Here is a 20,411-nt window from a genome sequence, read left to right as displayed (position 1 = left end):
TCAAGTTCTAAATTATTAAATGCCAATTTTCAATTTCTGTCAACCGTTAAACCATAAATAATGTTATTCGCGTGTTATTATTATTAATCTCGTGTGTTCGGAATTAATATTTCTTACATCACCAATGTTTATGAGCGGTGGTGACCACTTACCATCAGATGGCCCATTTGCCAGTCTGCATACATATTTCACGCCGAGATGGCCTAGTGGTAAGAACGCGTGAATCTTAACCGATGATCGCGGGTTCAAGCCCGGGCAAGCACCACTGAATTTTCATGTGCTTAATTTGTGTTTATAATTCATCTCGTGCTTAACGGTGAAGGAAAACATCGTGAGGAAACCTGCATGTGTCTAATTTCGTTGAAATTCTGCCACATGTGTATTCCACCAACCCGCATTGGAGCAGCGTGGTGGAATAAGCTCCAAACCTTCTCCTCAAAAGGGGGAGGAAGCCTTAGCCCAGCAGTGGGACATTAACAGGCTGTTACTGTTGTCTGTTATACATATTTCATGAAAAAAAAAATCTTCATAATTTTATATCGATTATTCTAGAGAATTGAGATAATTGAATTTAGGTTGATATTGACGGGAAAAAGGAAATAACAACAGAATATATTTTTCATAACAAACTTTAATAGCAACATTCTCTTAAGTTACATATATTTGCATCTATAAAAATATATTTGTTGAATTTATGCTTAACTAACAAATAAGAGCGACCACATATTACAAAACCTTCCAACTTGCACATCTCAGCAAACAAAGTGACATATTTCTCTTATGGCGGCACTCGGTGTAGCATTTCCAATTATTTGCATCATCTTGTCCGATATATATATTATATGCAGAGGACGTATTTGTTTATACTCGCTTCATTTGCACAGAAATGTCAAATGACGTTATAAGCAAATACATATTTAAGTCCTGTTTATCGGCTGATGGTTACATATCAAAGGACTCAAAAAAAAAACAAATATTTGCCTTAACAGCCTTGGTCACTCTGAATTCATTATATTTTCGTGAATAGTAAAATATTTTATTTTATTTTCTATTGTGCACATAATCCTATTTGACACAGATAAAAAAAAATAGAAATTAATCAAAATGTATTTTAGGAGACAATCTTATACAGATACTTAATTATTTGCTTTAAAAAAAACAATATATTAGCTGATTAAGCTTTTGTCTCTGCGACAAATGTGCACAATGAACACAGATTATTTCGTTAGTGCCGTGTAGGAATTTAAATACAATAGTGTTGTCTCTGTTGTACAGTTAGTTCAATCCAACAATTAAATTGATGTTAAAAAGAGACACAAATACATACGTCAATACAATTAATACGTCACTTTTGCAAATTAAAGAGATTCGTCTTACTTACACAAGATGTTTATAAGACATGTATCAAGTGCTTTAATGATGCCATTGTAGAAAAATATGGTTTCAGCTATAGAATTCTAAGACTAAATTTAACAATGAAACATAAAATGCTAGCTATAAAAATATACATTTATAAAAAAAATGCAAAAATGGCGCGTATGTGAGTCACAGATAATATATAAAAAGACCTTTTAGAAAATTATAAAAATAAACAAAACAATAAAATATATTTATCTGAATACAGTTAAAAGAAGGAACAATTTATTTTATAATGGAAATATATCGAACTTTCATATATGAATACAAATAAAAACTAAATGTTTTAATAAGCTTTTCTCTAAAAATAATAATGATCCTTTAGAGTCCACTGTGGACTTTGTGAACTTTTAATGTTGATTAAGCATTTGTACAATAAATAATGCAAATTAATGTAAATCTATAAAATTATATAAAAAAGTTGATTACCTAAAACTATTTTGTACATAACAGCAAATTAATATAAAAAGCAAACAAGCGATTTTTTTTTTTATATTTGGCACTCCAAAATATTATATTTTATCAGTTTGGGTTGAAATTATTTGAAAAAACGCTTTTTAAATTGAAAAAGAAAACGAGATTTTATTATACGGCAGTGTATACAAGACAATTTTCTTACGTGCGTTTGTAATGTTACCACTAAAATAACTAATATTATAATATACCATTAACAGCAAAGTTGCTAGTAAAAAAAGTATCTAAAGTATTGTCTTTTGGTATGTGGTAGTTTTCGTTTGATATTGTATCACATTGTTACTTTCTTTAAGGTTGCCAGTTAAAAATTTATCTTAGATAAAGTCCTGGCTAAAAAATTATAAAAGCATTTGAGTTTTTGTGCATAGCATATTTTTAATCAATTACTAATATTTTAATATACAAATGTTATATTAATAATTCATTAAAAAGTAAATTTAACATTTATTAACTGTTTCAAAAATTTAGATTCATACAAATAATTTATTAATTGTAAACATAGTTTTATATAAAGACTTAAAGTGCAAAATGTTTCAAAAAATCAACAAAATAAGCGACGATATTTATAAATATAGCATAGAAAATAAAGTGTAGAACAAGCTTTATTTTTAAACAAACATGAAGCTCATCTTTTTATTTCATTGAACGTAGCTAACAGACAGTCTGACTTTATTAATAAAATGCAAGATATATAATTTCCAAAGACTAAAGTTATAAATTAGACTTGAAACATTTTACTTTAGCCTATAAAATTTAACTATTAAAAAAAAAAACTTTTTACTGGTAATAAAAATTCGGCAGCAAATTGACCACTCGATTGTGAATGGTAACCACTGTAAGGGCTATATCACGAATACATCACAAATCGTGCAAACCGATTGTTAATTGTTTTTATTATTCTATTCATTCTTTAAATAAAATTTAATCATCATAAAATCATACGACCTTACTAAACGACATTGTTTCGCGGGTTTTCAATTAAACAATACTGTCTTCTTCTTTCTAATGTCAAATCAATAAGGACAGAAAGAGAACGAAATCTTTGTTCAACTAAACAACCGATAAGCAACGTAAAAATAAATCCGTTAGTATTTAAGAACATGACTTGATATCACGACCAAGTTCTTAGCTATATATATATAGTTTCACATCATATATAAATAATTAAAAAAAAAACATTATATACCTAATTATTTATCACAAAGTAATATATTAATATAATTAGCGACCTATTTGAAGAGCTACGTTCAATTAACATTTAAGACAATCAAATTAAATTTATCTTACCTCTATCACGATAGCTTTGAATTTATTTCCACCCAAACGGTTTACGTGTATTTGAAGTATGCTGTGTTCATCTGTTCGAGGAATATGAAGGTCAGCACCGTGTGAGGTCCGATACGAGCGTAGTACGGCAGGAAGCCCTTCCATAGAGATAATACACCCTCCTTCTTCAAGAGACTCGTTACGACCTCTATCTGTGACTGACCTTTGGCTGCGTTTTGAATTCTGTGAACGATACAAATATCTAGGTTTTATATGACATTTTACATTAAATAGTTTTTTTTTATGAAATATCTTCTAAACTCAAAGGTACAGAATTAATTTCTTTATTAGACCAAGAAAACATAAAAGGTGGTAGGGGGGGCGTGTGGACAATTTGTTTTTAATGTAATTAACATAATGTATATTGTACATTATGTTAATGGCAACATTAAAATATTTTGACGTACCATATGATTATAAATATTTACCTGGTCTTAATGATGTCGACGGGCATGGAGGCGATGGTGGTCACCAGACCCGACACCATGGATGCGCAGAAGTGTAGGAGTATACCGTCAGGTACGTACGTCACGAACATCTCTCTTGCCTTAGGAACATTTTAAAAGATTTATGGCAAAAACAATTTAAACATACATTTAAATCGTAAACGATTTGTTAAATCGGTTACTGTGTAAGCTTTGAAGTTTTATTAGAAGATTTCTTGGTGGTAGAGCCTTATGCAAGCCCGCCTGGGACGGTACCACCCACTCATCAGATATTCTATCGCCAAACAGAGGTATTGTCGTGTTCCGGTTTGAGCCAGTTTAACTACAAGCACGAGGGACATAATATCTTAGTTCCCTATATTGGTGGTGCATTGGCGATGTAAGGAATTGTTAATATTTCTTACATCGTCAATGTCTATTGGCGGTGGTGACCAATAATCATGTGGACGATTTGCCGTTTATCTTTCTATATAATATAAAAAAGATAATATTTTATAAAAGACAATAAAAATCAATTAATTTTTTTTAAGTAGTAGTAGTAACAGCCTGTAAATGTCCCACTGCTGGGCTAAGGCCTCCTCTCCCTTTTTGAGGAGAAGGTTTGGAGCTTATTCCACCACGCTGCTCCAATGCGGGTTGGTGGATTTTTTTTTTAAATCAACTTCAAAATATGATTGGTAACGATATAACTTATCATTATTATTAGTTCGGTCATATCACATTAGTCTATCGACGTATGTGTACACTGCATGGAGTTGGTATATTTTTACGGCCGGTCATTTGTCACCACCTCAAGGGTTGTTCGGTTACCGCACCTCTTATATAACGTACATATAAGGTCTGGCAATTAAGCTATCTTGAGACACTTTACTGGTGGTAGGGCTTTGTGCAAGCTCGTCTGGGTAGGTACCACCCACTCATCAGATATTCTACCGCAAAACAGCAATACTTGATATTGTTGTGTTCCGGTTTGAAGGGTGAGCGAGCGAGTGTAATTACAGGCACAAGGGACATAAAATCTTAGTTCCCAAGGTTGGTGGCGCATTGGCTATAAGCGATGGTTGACATTTTTTACAATGCCAATGTCTAAGAGCGTTGGTGACCACTTACCATCAGGTGGCCCATATGCTCGTCCGCCTTCCTATTCTATAAAAAAAAAAAAAAAAACACAATTCATCGTAGGTGAAGCCGCGGGCACGGGTAGTGTTTAGACAACGATGCCGCGTTATGTGCGAGCAGTACCTGCGAGTACGTGCCGAGCTGCGCCGCGTTGACGACCATGGCGCGCGCCACGGTGGGCGTGGCGCCGCGCCACAGCTTCAGGACGCCCTCCTCGCGGACTATCCTGTACACGAGTTGTTGGAACCGTCAGGAAAATAATATTTTTAAACATAGAGCGGTTCAAATACCTGGCTTACGATTACGACATCATTTAAATCGATAATCATTTTTTAATGAAGAACTTGAAGTAGCAGAAATGTAGCCTCTCGAAAAAAATATTTAAATTGTTATAAATGTATATTTAAATACTTTTTAATATATCATTTACGGAAAAGGCTTTAAAAAGGAGTCGAAATATATTTTTTCTCTCTTTTTATATATATATTACGTACGTTTCATTATGACGAATTAAAAAATATATTACGCATTTTCAAAGTTAGAACACGGTTCGAAGTCACACCATAAATGGAATGTAAACAGTAATCAAATCGCTTACCTCAATAACGCATCTAGAACATTCTTATAGTTTCTCCGTTGCTCCATTGGCAGTCTTCCGTCAGCCGTCATACGAATGAGCGCTACCTGGAAACAAAAAAAAAGTTTTACAATAAAGTCATTCACGAACGCACGAATTACGGTTTTAAATAAAGAGAGAAACAACACTTTTTGTTGTTTCTCTCTTTAAACGTATTTGTTTTTTAATTTAATTAAATAATTTATGGACAGGCTCATGAACTCACAGCAGGATAAGGGTAAGAGAATCGTGAGTTATAATTTACCTCAGCTGGGGTGCCGACGAAAGCACCGACAGATCCAGCAGCAACACCTAACAGCGTCTTAGTACCGAAGCCAGGCGCAGCGCCGGCATTACGTCTGGAAAAATGATCAAACTTGATAAATTTAATTCAAGAAACATTTTTTTATGTTACGTGAAATACTCGGAATATATCGTTCTATAAATATGTAACAAATTTATCATAGTATTTCAAAGATAAGGAAAAATACAAAACAAACTCCAAAGATTATTATGTTGTTTGGGTTCAAAAGACATTATTTCACTGCATAGTAATAATTTTCTTTTTTTTTTAAAGACGAGATGGCCCAGTGGTAAGAACGTGTGAATTTTAACTGATGATCGTGGGTTCAAATCCTGGCAAGCACCACTGAATTTTCATGTGCTTAATTTGTGATTATAATTAACCTCGTGATAAACGCCGAAGGAAAACGTCGTGAGGAAACCTGCATGTGTCTATGAAATTCTGCCACGTGTGTATTCCACCAACCCGCATTGGAGCAGCGTGGGGGAATAAGCTCTATACCTTCTTCTCAAAAAGGGAGAGGAGGCCTTAGCCCAGCAGTGGGACATTCACAGGCTGTTAACATATAGCAATAACATGGCATCTGCAAGGATGTAATCGTATTGGAAAATATAAGTTATAACATATGTATGTAAATAAATAAAGATCGTATGCATTCAGACAGAGTTTGCTACGCAAATGTTTAATATGATAATAATATTTATCATTCACATAATATTACACAATTGTATATACAACTGACGAAAGTGCAAGGAAATGTCAGATGCCATAAGGTATCGACCACATCAGCTGAACAAAAATACTCTCCTAATGAATAAGAATTAATTATACAGCGAATTATTTACATAGTTTTGAGATACAATATGTAAGTTAGGGTTTGATTACAAACGTACATAGAAATTTGGAATGGAATCCCGGAAGTTACGGTCCGGCGTGTGAATTATATCAAAACGAATACCACATTTTTTGTATCTGTGCCTTCCCCTTTGACGGTGATATCTTAATGATGTCATCTATCAACGGATACAAGTTAATTGCATAAGAGATATTATACAAGATAATGTACAAGTATTTAGACAAAACTATCTGATATGACCGGAGCCATTTGATATGACGGGACTTACTGAGGATTGACCTTGAATGAAAACTAAAATAACTTTTATCATCGCGAAATCCGAACTCGGATACTCCCAACAAGCAAGGTTACTCCGATGAAACGATTTAAAGGCTTACTGTGTGCATGGTCATCCTTATGTTGGGTTCTGTTCTAAACCAGCGAGAAGGCATGCCTTCACTGGCAGCCAGTTGGCAGGCAAGAGATCTTGTATTTTGTCTGACCTTGTACTCCCTTAAGACCTTAAGTAGATCTAGACCCAGTAGCCATCGTATCATGATGCCTATAGCGCTATAACGACGATAGTATTGACAAATTCTTTGTCTACAGTATTTCAGGTAAACAGAGCACCATCGCTGATTTATTCAGCCATTATTTTATAGTTACAGAGACGCTCTTAGTGTCACGCTATCAAATTAGTGTTTTGAAATATTTTCGACAAACAAATCAAGAGGTCGATAGTTTATCTAACGAATTTGCGTCTCGTGACGTTGATGATTTATCAATATGGTTTTGATTCTATTCTATTTAAAATAAATCTATTCGAAAAACAGAAATAACCATTATACCAATTGAACAATGTTAATTATTACGTGATTACGTGCCAGAATTAATTTATAGTAATAAAAATTTGAAGTTTAAGGGAAGTTTTATATAAGAGAGATTTAAAAAATAATAACATGATTCTGTTATATAGTTAAAAATACGCTATTAAACTCAAATATAAGAAGAGACGGCGTAAGCGGGTGTAAGTGGCTTACACTTACACCCACTGTGTAAGTGTAAGCCACTCCTTACGCCGTCGATGCGTTACCAACTATGTCATTCACGATGTTGTGTCTTGACTTATGCCTTGTAATTATACCGGTATATATTATATTCCTTCTATAATAATCCTTCAAGTCGAAACAGTATATAACACATTCAAATCTGACAGTAGTATTACTGATCTGTGTTTTGTATCTAATCAAGTTTGTACAAAAACACTATGAGAAATTAAATAAAACATTCTTTTTTTAAATTCAATTAAAATCATTATTATTAAAAACGAAACGTGTTTTCTTACAATTTACCATATTTAATACGTAACATATTATCTTCAAAGTATAACTCATCTCTGAAAATTACATTGGTTAGCGAGTACAATAACATTTTTATCTATCTATTTTTAGTGTCGGCTTCATTTGTTGATAATGTTAAGCTAAGTGAATTTGTAAATTGTAAAACACCGATAATAGATTGGAAATTGCGGACGCTCTTTTGGAATACACATTTCGTTAGAATTTGATATATATAGGTAGGTATTCGACTTAGTTACACTATTTACATTTAGGAGATTCTTTTATATTAAATATTCTGTCATTATTGCAGTTTATTACACTGCGATAATAATATATCATCACGTCTACTATGCGAATAATAAAAGTGAAAGTAAAATCGTTAATCTGTTTGAGGCCCATGACCTCACTGGCTCACGGTCTTGAGAATACGATTGATAGTATTTTTAAAAACGCAATCATAATACAACGTGACGTAGATTTTACCTAGATAATGGTATATATGTAATTAGCATTATATAACGAAAAATGTAGAAATATTTTCATAACATGTCATTCAATATACCTTAATATAACCTTCATAAGTATTACAAGTATTGTTTACTGCATCGTTGGTCTAATGGCTAGATATAAGGCCACAGATCAAGAGGTACAGGGTTCTAACCACAGGTCGGGCCAATAAAAGTTATTGGGTTTTTTTGTTGATGATTCTCAGTAGCGGCCCGGAGTCCGCGTGTTAAAAGTGTGTGCACTCCCATGCCTCAGAAAGCACGTAAAGCCGTTGGTCCTATACCTCAACCCTTTCCGGTCGGATCGGATTGCAGTCCCATCGGATTGCGATAGTAACTACATCTGTGTTTGTGCATACACTTGTGCATTTTAATATGTCGTGCGCTAATGGCTAGTCTCTCTTGACAATGACCTTAATCGGTCAGAAGGACATCATTACCATTGCTACAACATGTGATTATTTCAGTCACAAGTAATGTAGCAGAATAAAAAATGAGTTGTTTTTTTTTTATCTGCTGGGTTGTATTCGAAGCACTTGATTGAGATTCGCTTAAAACCATTTCTCGACCCTATGACGTAAAAAAAAAAGGTTTAGAAAAGATGGCGGTATCAACTTAACCAGAACCACGAGTTTTTTGCTCATTTCCATTAATTGTCCGAATATGACAACGTGAAAATTACATACAATGAATGATGAAATCTATATGTGTATAACGTGTTTGTCATACACCAAATTATCTGACAAACAATGCGATATCGCTATGCGAACTCGCTGAGTCAACTGATGTAGCTAGAGATAAAATATTATCCAATAAGCTATGAATTGCCGATTCATCCTAATATTTATCACACCTCAATCATTAGCCTATCAAATGATAATTCAAGCAAGTCACGAACGATTAATATTATTACATTTATAAGCAAATAACTGTAACCTATTCCGATCAAAGGAGTAAAGATAAACAAGCCTTAGATTTACATTTTATGCCATTCGATTTGCAATCGCTTTGCTTTATTATAATAATATAATATCCTGGGATATTTTTCACACACGGCCATCTGATTTCAAATTAAGCTTGTACAAAGCTTGTGCTATGGAAACCAGACCACTGATATACTACATATACTACTTTTCTTTTGTAAGTATATACTTATATAGATAATTACACCCAGACTCAGGACAAACAGATATGTTCATGCACACAAATGTCTGTCCTGGGTTCAACCCACAACCTTCGGCGTAAAAGGCAAGTATCTACCAACCACGCCAACCGGCTCGTCAAATTATGCATTGCAAATATTTCTATTTATTCAACACTGGACGACCGAGTTTTGCTCGACCCAAATAATTAATTATTATTTCCGACCTTGATCTTGTATCAAGTTAATTCAATGTCAGTTAATTATTTTCTGTACTGCTCCTGTGGCCAGAATAAGCTATATAATTATAGTTTAATTAGAAAGACATATTATTTGAAGGTCAACAATTAAAGAATACAAATAAGAGCCAAGATAGTCAAGTGGCTAGCCCTTCTTCAATTTCAGCCTCAACACCCGAAGCTGAAACGAAAGAGCTTGACTCTGGGGCCGTGGACGCGTGGGGTGGCAACCAGGATGGGCTCGAGCTGCCGTACGCACTCTTTTTTTTATTACCTCTGCCCCATAAGGAGAGCTCCGCCGAGTCACGAGCGGAGCACAATACGGGAGGGACGAATGCGTTATATCGATATGATCCAGCAACCTTACCGATTTGTACCAAGGATATGGCTTTAGTAGGGAAGAATCCCACATAACTCCCGGAAAGATACCCGAGCTTCGGATGGGGGACCTTAATCTTTCCGAAGGTTTCCATTTTGTAAAAAAATTTTTGCTAGAACACTCGATAAAAACATGTCATGTGCTAAATTTGTGAAACCGCATTGATATAGCGACTTGGGATAAGTTTCGAATCTTTTGCTTAAGAAGAAAGCAGGCCGCAGTGGGAGTTTAAAAATGAGGGGAATTCAATTTCTTCATGAAGACAATAAAAATAGATTGTTTTAAATTAAAATTACGCAATTGCAACATTGATATTAATTGGCGTAGCGAAATGTAGATTAAGTTAATACAGAGCAACAGAACAATGAATGAGAATAAATTGAATTGTTTATATAACTTTTTTAAAATGTAGTCTGTCTGTAATCACGATTATAACTTACTGATTATTGATATTATATAATACTATATGTATTATACTGTAACATATCGGTTTTTTTAAATAAAATAATATATTTGAAATTGAAACAAAAACTGCAGTATTTATTTGATTCCTTTTTTATCTGTACAAATTTTACTAGATATAATTAATTAAAAAAAACCAGTTTAATAAGTAACTTTGTATTTAATTCGTATTCCTAAACGAATAAAATTTAGTTTATCAAATATTATGACGTGATTAATGATTATGACTAATGTCAAAAGTGAAGACGGTAAAATGGTTGAAAATTTTATTGGCTTTGACCCATACATATTTATGAAAATCTATATATTTTGTCCGAGTGTGCTGACTCATGTATTTTGTGACGTATATATTTCATAATAGATAAATATTTTGTAATATCGTAATTTTCCATCGCTGTTGTTGTCAATAATAAATTAATATTTCACGAGCCATATGATATTTATGATTTAGCATACAGATGATATCAGTTACTACAAACTGTCACTATAAACTGAAATAAATCATTTCTTAATATTTTAAGTGCAAAGCATCAGTAGCATCTAAACATTTAAAAGTACAACATAACATTTTCTAAGTTTTACAATTACAATTAGTTTATTACAAATTATATTAATCTTATAAAATGACGAATTAAAACTGCTTGTTACTGTCAAATAACTTAAATTAACCAAACTTAATATTATAACATAAATTAATTTTTTTCCGTTTGTTGGTAGCCCAGTCCATTTTGAAAAAAGTATGTTTTAAGGACCTCAGGAAGTTGTATATACGAATTAGACAATTCTTACATGTCCGTATTTATGAAAATATTTAATGTTAATTTTTTTTTCACCTTTCTTATCTTGAGAATAAATAATGTTACCGGCTTGATGCATAGCTTCTTTGTCGCAATTGTATAATTAATAATTTAAACTCTATTTAGTTTAAAAAAAAAGCAATGGGTTCTTTAAACGATATTATAGGTGGACCAATAAAAAAGATGTTGAACATTAAGAGAATAAAAAAAATAGAATATGTTCATACCTTACTTGTAACATTATATACATATTACAATATCTAACATACATAAATGAAAAGATATCAATAAATGTCATTTTCATAGATCACTGACATTTGTTTTAAATCTTGATCAATAGCTACCATAACAAATACTTGCTGAACTACAATTTCCACCGAGCTTAGTAGTATTTATGAAATTAGAATACTGACTTTGTATATATTATACATATCTGATATATCCTACCAACATCAAGAAGTTGAATTGCTGCAGTCCATTTTGAAGAGTTAGTTAGACTGTGTTACTACAAGTACAAGTGTATTAGTACTTTAGATCTCAGTCTTGCCGAAGTAATTGACAGTTTAAGGCATAGTTCACATTCTTATATTGCTTATGAGTAGAATTGGCCTTATGAATGACTTCATGTCATAAAATAATATTTATATAATGATTAGCAATAAAATCTTAGTATCACTACTTACTCTCTATAAGAATCAAACATCCAAGTATATATTCCAAGACGTGTTGTCGTATATGTTGCCTGTCTGAGTAGCCCGGCAGTAAGACCAGCATACAATGAGAAGAATCCTTCCCTGGCTATAATCTCTCCAGCCACAGCAAATGAAGTTCGACCACCTCCACTCAACTGCATCCGTGTTTTTATCAAATCTAATGGCTGCACTACACATGTTGCAGCCATGCTGAAAAGAATATTCATATTGGAACCATGGATTTTTAATACTCTTTTGTTTAAATCTCAGTATTAAGATTCCATCAAGACAATTTTTGGTGTTGACCGTACATTGAAAATAACAAGTTTATTTAAGGTAAGATTTTTTTTTTGTGGCTAATATATTTTTTAATACTGCCTGATTAAAAAAACTTTACATAAATCCCTTGCATAACATGATATTGCCTCAATAGATGTTCGAACGGTTAATTTTACAACGTATACTGTATGTATTTTTTTCCCTCGGACAAATTACCTCACACTAAATTTACATCGCTGTAATTTAATGTCACGTAACAATAACACCAAAAACAGTAAATATTCTTATATGTTCATTAATTACATAACCAATGCAATAATAATATTGTTATTTACAGTAACTATAATTCCAGTTTGTCAACATCATAACTTGACCAATTGACTTTGAATTACTAAGCAGTATGGTGTCTTTTACGATAAAACACTATTACTAATATTTTACAAATTTATTACTATTCTATCAATGTATACACGTACTGTAACATAATTATGAAAAAAACAAAGTTCTATTTTAAAAACGAAATTGACATTGATAGTGAAAAGGACACAAGGTTACATAAATAAAATTTTATACCCCGAGAGACCACCAAACGCGAATTTAAGTCCATTCGGTATATACCGCTCCTTTGGTACAGCAACCTGCTGAGCCATTTTGATTTTATAAGCAGTTAACTCGGTTTATATATTTTTATTTATAAAATGAATTGCCGTACGCGGCGACCAGTCAATAATGACTTTTAAACTTAAACTATCAGTGGAATTTCGATCTATCATCTATGTGGTTTAAAACTTCACACAAACATCTGATTGTCAAATAACAACTGACATAAGCTGTAACATTTGTCAATAATATAATCACGACATATAAATCACAGAGAACCTACGTTTCTTTGAGTACAATGAACAAAACAGTTAAAACGAATTAAAACATTAAGAAATGGTACATGTCATGCCTATGATTCGATTTACATTTAGCCAAAACTAAATTTAATTAAATAAAAAAAACTTTGATCCGCAACTATTTACCGAAAAGTACAAAATTACGAAGTTGCTATTAACTTTTGAGGCCAGTAGAGACAATTAATTTATATTTATTACTAGCTCGGCTTGTTCTTAGCGTGGAATTTAATTTGGGACGAAAATCCTACAAAATCTGCTATTTTAACGTTAAACGTAAAATTGTGGACCATAGACACCAATAATGTACGCGAACTTTAAGGTGGTATAACTTTTGGTAGACTCAATCGAATTAGATAAAGTAAAGACTAAGCGGTATCTTAGAATAGATCATTATTTGCTTTGATATTTTTTAACTGTTTTAAAGATTATCCCGGAGAAACAGACAGACGAATAGTAAAATATTGTGGGTAACTCGCAATAGCAATTTTTGAGCATTTACTAAACAGAAGTACTTATTTTTTAATCACCGACAGACACTATTATTTATTTTAAAAATGTATAGATTTGGTATTGATTGAAAAATACTTTTAGTTATCCTCTGTTAACAAGTACCACATAGGCGCCCAGCTGTTGTGGCATATAATAACTACTCCCAATGATATTTATCTCAGTGATTTATTTACCTATACCTTATTATGTCTATAAATCATTATTAATAATTTCGTTAATCATCATATTATTAAATTACGTTATAAACCATAATTTATTAGTTCAAAAACTGACTTCCGATTATTTTTGTATAAAGTGGTAGGACGCGCCATAGGAGCACATTGGTGTTAAGAATTCCTGGCACCACGTTACGCTGTCTATTATAAATTAAGTGTAATAATTGGACTGTTTTTCATTTCATAAAGCCCACAAGTGTTAACACCTCTTAAAAACAATAAAAAAATAAAAAATAAATCAGACTTCAATATGATTTTGATATAGAGATAAAGTGAAAGGTGTTCACAGGGACAGTTAAAGCGAATATATTTGCTCGGTTTTTTATCGATGTGAAATTAACGCTTATCAGATCTGACTGTACTATTTGTTATACAAGCAATGTGTGGGCCAAATATACTAAAAAGATTTTCAACTTTGTGTACAATATCGGGGCAAAGCGTCAGGGATGATTTTGATGATCGCTACAATATTGATTACATGATAGAAATGAGAAAAAAAAAACAGAAACTCTAATTAAACACTACTAATACCAATATATACTTTTTATATATAGATCAAAGTAATATTATATTCCTATTGTTATATATGAATAAAATACGCTTTAACCTGACACATCTAAGATTGTTTGTGATACAAGGATCTTTTTATTTTTTCTAAATAACATAAACACAAGCATAACATTAAGATAAATGTATTAAAATAGTTATCATGTTATTTAACTACAATATATATTAGCTATTCAAACAATAAAATATTAACTACGAAAAAACAAATATTATAAGTCTTTTTATTATTTTTTAACATCAGTTTAGCGTTTACTGGTTTAATTTTCAAGACAGAGCTTCTATGTGATGTTATAGGTCTCAAATGGTAAACAATGCTGTCGCATATTTAATTAAAATAATGTCTTAACAGTCATGATATAACTTATATATTATATACTATATGAAGCTATAATAATTATAATCAATACATTTTTTATTAAAAGGTAAATTTCTATATTTTTTGTTAGTACATTTCTGAACAATTCGAAAACGAAACGTCACTGTCACTTATTATATATTATATACTATATAAAACTATAATTATTATAATCAATACATTTTTTAATTAAAAGGTAAATATCTACATTTTCTATTTAGACGTAATATAAGATAACTTTGTATATATTTTTTGTTACTACATTTCTGAACAATTCGAAAACGAAACATCACCGTCACTTATCATATACGTGAAATCATGAGCGTCCGTCATCCATTCGTCTGTCACGAGTGTCAAATTGAGATCACATAAGGATAATTTAGCTTGAGGAAACTACAAATCATATTTATTTTAATTTGTCCTCCTTTATATTTCTCTTTGATACAATGTCAAATGTCAAAAAAAAATTAACATTTTGACACATATAAATAATATTTATATATATAAAAGAGTATTTCGTTTGACAAAAAAAAAAAAAACATTTTGAACATTTTGAATTTCTCCTTTCTTCACTTAAAAATAAAAATGAAAGTTTGTATGTCCTCTACGCATTGTATCTTTATTCCAATGTGATGAAATTTTGGTTAGTTCTGTGGGCATACACAGAACAACACATCAAAGTTTAAAAAAAAAACATAATTTTTCTTTGCATGTTTGTACTTCAATATGAATGGTCTATGCAGCGACCCGTGCGAGTCCCAGAGGAGGAGAAGCTAAGAATAAAAAAAAAAGTTAGTTGTTCATGTAAGTAAACAAGTAGCCTAATGATGAATTTCTTTAATTAATCTTGCATCTAATACTTTAGCCTAGACCAGTAATTATAGTTTTACAATAATTGTATTAAATATTTAATCATTTTTATATGAAAATCAATAAAATATATGAGTGTTATGTAAATTATTTTTTAATATTAAAGTAAAATATTTCTTATTAGGGATCTCCTGGCAGTAAAAATCAAATTAATTATAAATACATACATTGTATATAATACGTAACCAGTCACTTCATGACATACCCAATGTAAAAATAGAAATTATCTAAAAAATATATTAAAACAGCTTCTAGAGTAAATAAATATCTTGCCAACATAGGGAGTGAGTATAATATAACACTGACAATAATTTGTAAAATTTGTAATCTTTGACTATATTAAAGATGGCTTACCTTATTTTCTCAAGAGTCACATTATTTCCTTTAAGGGCCTCAAAATAAAAAATACATTTTCTGAATCGTTTAAATATTTCATCATATTCCTCTGAATATGGTACATCTTGTAGAACATCCATTATTTCTAGCAGATAATTAAAGACTTCAGTTACATCACTCAACTTTAACTTAGCATGAAATTCAATAACATTTAAACTATTGTAGAAGACCCGTTGAGATTTTGACAACTGTCCTTTGCATCTCAATGATCCTTCTCCATTGCTTATAGGACAGTCACAAACAGTACCAGAGCACAAATAGCTATTGATGTTACGACTATGTCTCCCTAAGTCACCATCAAGCCAATGCTGCCTGAAAAATAAAATTGAGACATTTACAAGTATAAATAAAATGGATACATTAAATATTGGATACATTTAAATTAATAAATAAAATTATTTCGAGAATAAACTTCATTTAATACTTACTGGCTGGAAATTGTTAATTCTTCCCCAGATTTAATTGTTCGAATTGCAAGCAATATCATTTTACTATTATTGTTGATAAGAAATGAATTTGGATTGCATGAAGTTTTCAATTTCCCAATGAAAGAGTATATGCTATAATTTTTAACTTGATGAATATATGATAGTCCATCAGTTACGTTGGTTACAACTTGGAATGATTGTTGTGGAACCTGATGTATACAAAGAAAAAGCATGATACGACTAACAGCCCTCATTGCTTGTTGCTTAAGATTTGAATCAGTTGGAAAGAATGATGGTATACATTCCATATAATGAAGTAATACCCCACATATAAAACTAGTATTATAAAGAGAACCGTAAATGAATGGCCGGTCATCTTTTATGTTAAGGACAGAGAATATGCTGTTGCGATCAAAAATTTCCTCAATCGAGCTCTTTTTCATTCGCTCTAGCCCCATATTTTGAGACTCTCTTATTAATTCTGTCCACGAATTACACTTTGTTGTCAATTTCAAAAGACTCTTTATCATTAAATATAACTTAGCATTTGGACAAACAATTTTATAAGCATCCATCAAGTAACACTCATATTTATGATATTCAGTAAAACATTGAAGTTTGCATTCTTGATCACAATAAAATGCAACAGTGCAATTATTGCATGGGATTAAATTTAATGATTGTCTTTGACAATAATGGCATGCAAATAAGGCATTTAAAGGATCAGTATAACTCACATATGCTTTTTCATATGCAACTACTGTCCCAACTTTGATTTCTTTTGAAGCTAAAACTTTAGGCAAGACTGATCCCGTGAACGTAACATCTGTACTAGCACATGGTACTTGGATGTTACTAGTTATGTCACAATTTATAGAAATTTCTACACTTTTATTGAATGTTTTTAATTCTTCAGATTTAATAAGCTTAGTTGCTGTCTCCATCCTCTTATTTAATTTACCAATAATTTCAGGGGGGCATTCGGATAGAAGACATGTGCTTATGTCTTTAATGCACGCCCTATATTCTTTCAATTTTAAAAACAACGCAGATCTATTACTCAAGGCTAATTTAAATTCTTTTGATTTATTAGGTGCATGAAGTAGAGCTTGGTTGTAAAACATCAAACAGTGTTGATAATTATTGCTATTATATGCCTTATTGCCCATTTCTCGATATTTTTCAGATGTTTCTTTACATTTTGAGATTTTGCTTAATGGATCTAATTCTTGAGTCGTTTCAATAATCTTCTTTGTTACCATTACAACTTCAGATAAATCTTCATTCTTAAGAGCATCATATATTTTATTAATGTAATTGTTTTTAAGAAGAAAATCATGAATGGAGCCCGGGTTAGAAAACATATTTCTGTACATATTGAAAAAAATAATTTAAATTCTAATCTAAATAACAATTAGACAAACATAGTTAGACAAGTAAGTAGTTAACGAATGCTTTAATTTGAATACATTCGGTGTAACTTTCTTGATTTTATTAATTTGTGTTAAAATATAAACTAGCAAATTGCACGCTGAAACTTTATTGTTTAACTCCACTTTCCACTTACCTACTTGTTGCGTCGTCGCCGCTAGAGCCTAGAACAATATGAAATGTGTAAAAACAATATTTTTATTTAATACTTGTCCCAATTAGTGTATCATTGATATTAAGCACGCAAAATTTAAAATTAAACATACCTTCAGAAAGAACACAATGTTAAACCCCTACCATAGATATATAATATATATATAGTTTAGTATTTTTATTTTAGCATTTAAAAAGCTATTGTACCATGTACATTATATTTTCAATAATCATAATCAATACTCCGTTACAGAGAACATAAACGTTTTACGTTCACTACGTTTTAGAGTATTATTTCGTCCTATTTCGTTTATTGTTTTAATATGGCAATAAAAATATAAATTGACCGATCGTGGTCAATGACCACGTGACTAATCGAAACGACTGATCGTTTCGATTAGTCTGAAACGACGGATCGTTCCTTATATATAGTTGTTTGTTAAGATCGTTAACGATTTACTTGATCGTAGACGACATCGGAAATGGCAACAAAAACTCTTGTAATCCTGAATATCGTAACGATAAATTGACAGTGTCATTGTGTTTGACCATTCGATTTTTGTTTGTCTGACTGTACTTTATTTTACCCGTAGACAAAAAATCTAATCGACCAAGGGACCGTAAAACCGCAAAAGCAATTGAGAACGAGATAATTTTTCAATGTTGCGTATAATGTTGCCAGAGTAACAGCATTCCCTGTTTTGGGAGATAAATATTTTTCAGGAATTAATTAAAACAAAACGAGTTTTTTAAAATTTCACTTTTTAATATTTATTATACATTTTTTTAATATGACTAAAAATATTATTAAAAATATTTTTTTGTTTTCCAAGTACAACCAAATCGTAGCATTGTTTGCTTTTTAGGATTTTAGGATTTGATTAAGATCTGGAATAATATCTGATAATTTAGTATTCTGTTTAATAAGGCGCCTATTTATTTTCCTAAAAAATTAGAGACAGTAAGCATTTTTTTTTAATTTGTAACAGCCTAAGATTTTTTAAAATCAGCTTTTGTTTTTCTTTTTTGCTATGTCTTCCTTTTCAGGCAATTGCAATTTTCTTCTGGTGGTTTTTATTTTTGAGTTATCTTAAAAATTGACACTTAGATGTTGATGGTACTGAATTGGCATTCTCCTCAGATGTTGAAATCTAAAACACTCAATTAAATTATTAATAAAGAATGCTTACCACATATATTTCTATGTTAACCTCTTGACTCGGTATGCATAATATTATAAATTAAAGAAAGATGTTAAATAATGTTGTCATTTGGAAATTACAAATAGGAGAAAGAATAAATTAAAATATTATATTTATAGATAACGAAGCACTTTCACGAGGCTATTATTGAACTCCATATTTACTTGATTACATTGTAGACGAATCGACGTTGGCAGCACTTACAAGATAAATAATTATAGGTTATGAATGATAAAAACTAGAAAATCCTATTGTCTTCAGGATTCTAATGCGACATAAGGTTGCGTCATGCTATGGCATAAATAATCATCACTGAGAAACTATATTTAGGGACAAACCCATCAAATCACTTACGCGTCAAAATGCACGCCGGGAATTTTCTTCTTTAACGTGAAATAATACGATAATGCACCATTGTATGATCTTCGATATGATATAAGGATTGTTTGTCTGTCACTTTTTCACTGGATTAGAATCATTTTCTAACATAAATATAAGCAAAAATTTAACAATAAACACAATGAAGGCACCAACTGTGTAGTTTGTTTCGCTACTTGAGTAGCCGACCTTGATAAAACTGGTTACGCGATAAAGGACAAAAGATTTAATAATTCTATCTCTGTCTAAAACATTTATAACGTAATTTTCGTTCTCCTTCTCGTGTAAGTGAGAAGGAAATCATCACTGCGGCGTAGAAACTAATAGTTTCTCTGGCTACGATTTCACTGTATTTTTGGTGATAATTTCAATAATTTTAGGTACATCCGTTCCGTCATTCTCATATATGTGCCAGTGTTTTGGGTGAAACATTAACTCCTTTAAAATATTTGCATAGGTACGAATATTGATTTTTTTATAGCCTATCTTTGCCCACACCTTCATAGGTTTTAATTTTTTTTTGTAACCGAATCAAACTTACCGCTATATAGGTGAGGAATAAAAGTTCAATTCTATTTTTAAAGTTTCAGTTTGCAATGATACGTCTTTGTTGTTACGCTTAAACAAGTAAATGAT

General features: G+C 31.4%; 2 protein-coding genes across 6 annotated transcripts; both read right to left on the bottom strand.

The window, feature by feature from the left end:
• Window positions 1–613: 613 nt before the first annotated feature.
• Window positions 614–13,162, bottom strand: LOC126771769 (mitochondrial 2-oxoglutarate/malate carrier protein-like). Its single transcript, XM_050491859.1, has 7 exons — window positions 12,945–13,162; window positions 12,084–12,302; window positions 5,663–5,756; window positions 5,380–5,465; window positions 4,905–5,007; window positions 3,645–3,763; window positions 614–3,399 (listed from the first exon to the last, which is right to left on the bottom strand). The coding sequence occupies exons 1-7, from the start codon at window positions 13,019–13,021 to the stop codon at window positions 3,219–3,221; spliced, it is 879 nt and encodes a 292-aa protein (XP_050347816.1). The 5' UTR covers window positions 13,022–13,162; the 3' UTR covers window positions 614–3,218.
• A 2,463-nt stretch (window positions 13,163–15,625) lies between these two features.
• On the bottom strand, window positions 15,626–18,431 carry LOC126771735 (uncharacterized). Of its 5 annotated transcripts, none has more exons than XM_050491789.1 (5): window positions 18,309–18,431; window positions 18,179–18,206; window positions 16,612–17,979; window positions 16,142–16,495; window positions 15,626–15,690 (listed from the first exon to the last, which is right to left on the bottom strand). In XM_050491789.1, the coding sequence occupies exons 3-5, from the start codon at window positions 17,973–17,975 to the stop codon at window positions 15,639–15,641; spliced, it is 1,770 nt and encodes a 589-aa protein (XP_050347746.1). In that variant the 5' UTR covers window positions 17,976–17,979; window positions 18,179–18,206; window positions 18,309–18,431; the 3' UTR covers window positions 15,626–15,638. The 5 variants fall into 5 exon arrangements, with proteins under 5 accessions (XP_050347746.1, XP_050347748.1, XP_050347747.1 ...); XM_050491791.1 differs by having other exon boundaries at window positions 16,612–17,897; XM_050491790.1 differs by lacking the exon at window positions 18,309–18,431 and having other exon boundaries at window positions 18,179–18,275.
• Between the last annotated feature and the right edge of the window lie 1,980 nt (window positions 18,432–20,411).

The sequence above is a fragment of the Nymphalis io genome, chromosome 11, assembly GCF_905147045.1.
Source record: "Nymphalis io chromosome 11, ilAglIoxx1.1, whole genome shotgun sequence".
NCBI lineage: Eukaryota > Metazoa > Arthropoda > Insecta > Lepidoptera > Nymphalidae > Nymphalis > Nymphalis io.
The sequence above is the reverse complement of the archived record's forward strand: the minus strand, read 5'-3'. Positions and strand labels throughout refer to the sequence as shown.

Excerpts from the sequence above, each read along its gene's own strand:
- LOC126771769 (XM_050491859.1), bottom strand. The coding sequence starts at position 13,021 with ATGGCTCAGCAGGTTGCTGTACCAAAGGAGCGGTATATACCGAATGGA. Across the intron at positions 3,764-4,904 it reads AGCTCGGCACGTACTCGCAG|GCAAGAGAGATGTTCGTGAC; the intron begins GTACTGCTCGCA and ends AATGTTCCTAAG. Across the intron at positions 3,400-3,644 it reads GTCGACATCATTAAGACCAG|AATTCAAAACGCAGCCAAAG; the intron begins GTAAATATTTAT and ends TATCGTTCACAG.
- LOC126771735 (XM_050491788.1), bottom strand. The coding sequence starts at position 17,987 with ATGTACAGAAATATGTTTTCTAACCCGGGCTCCATTCATGATTTTCTT. Across the intron at positions 16,496-16,611 it reads GAATTAACAATTTCCAGCCA|GCAGCATTGGCTTGATGGTG; the intron begins GTAAGTATTAAA and ends TTTATTTTTCAG. Across the intron at positions 15,691-16,141 it reads GTGACTCTTGAGAAAATAAG|CTTCTCCTCCTCTGGGACTC; the intron begins GTAAGCCATCTT and ends TTTTATTCTTAG.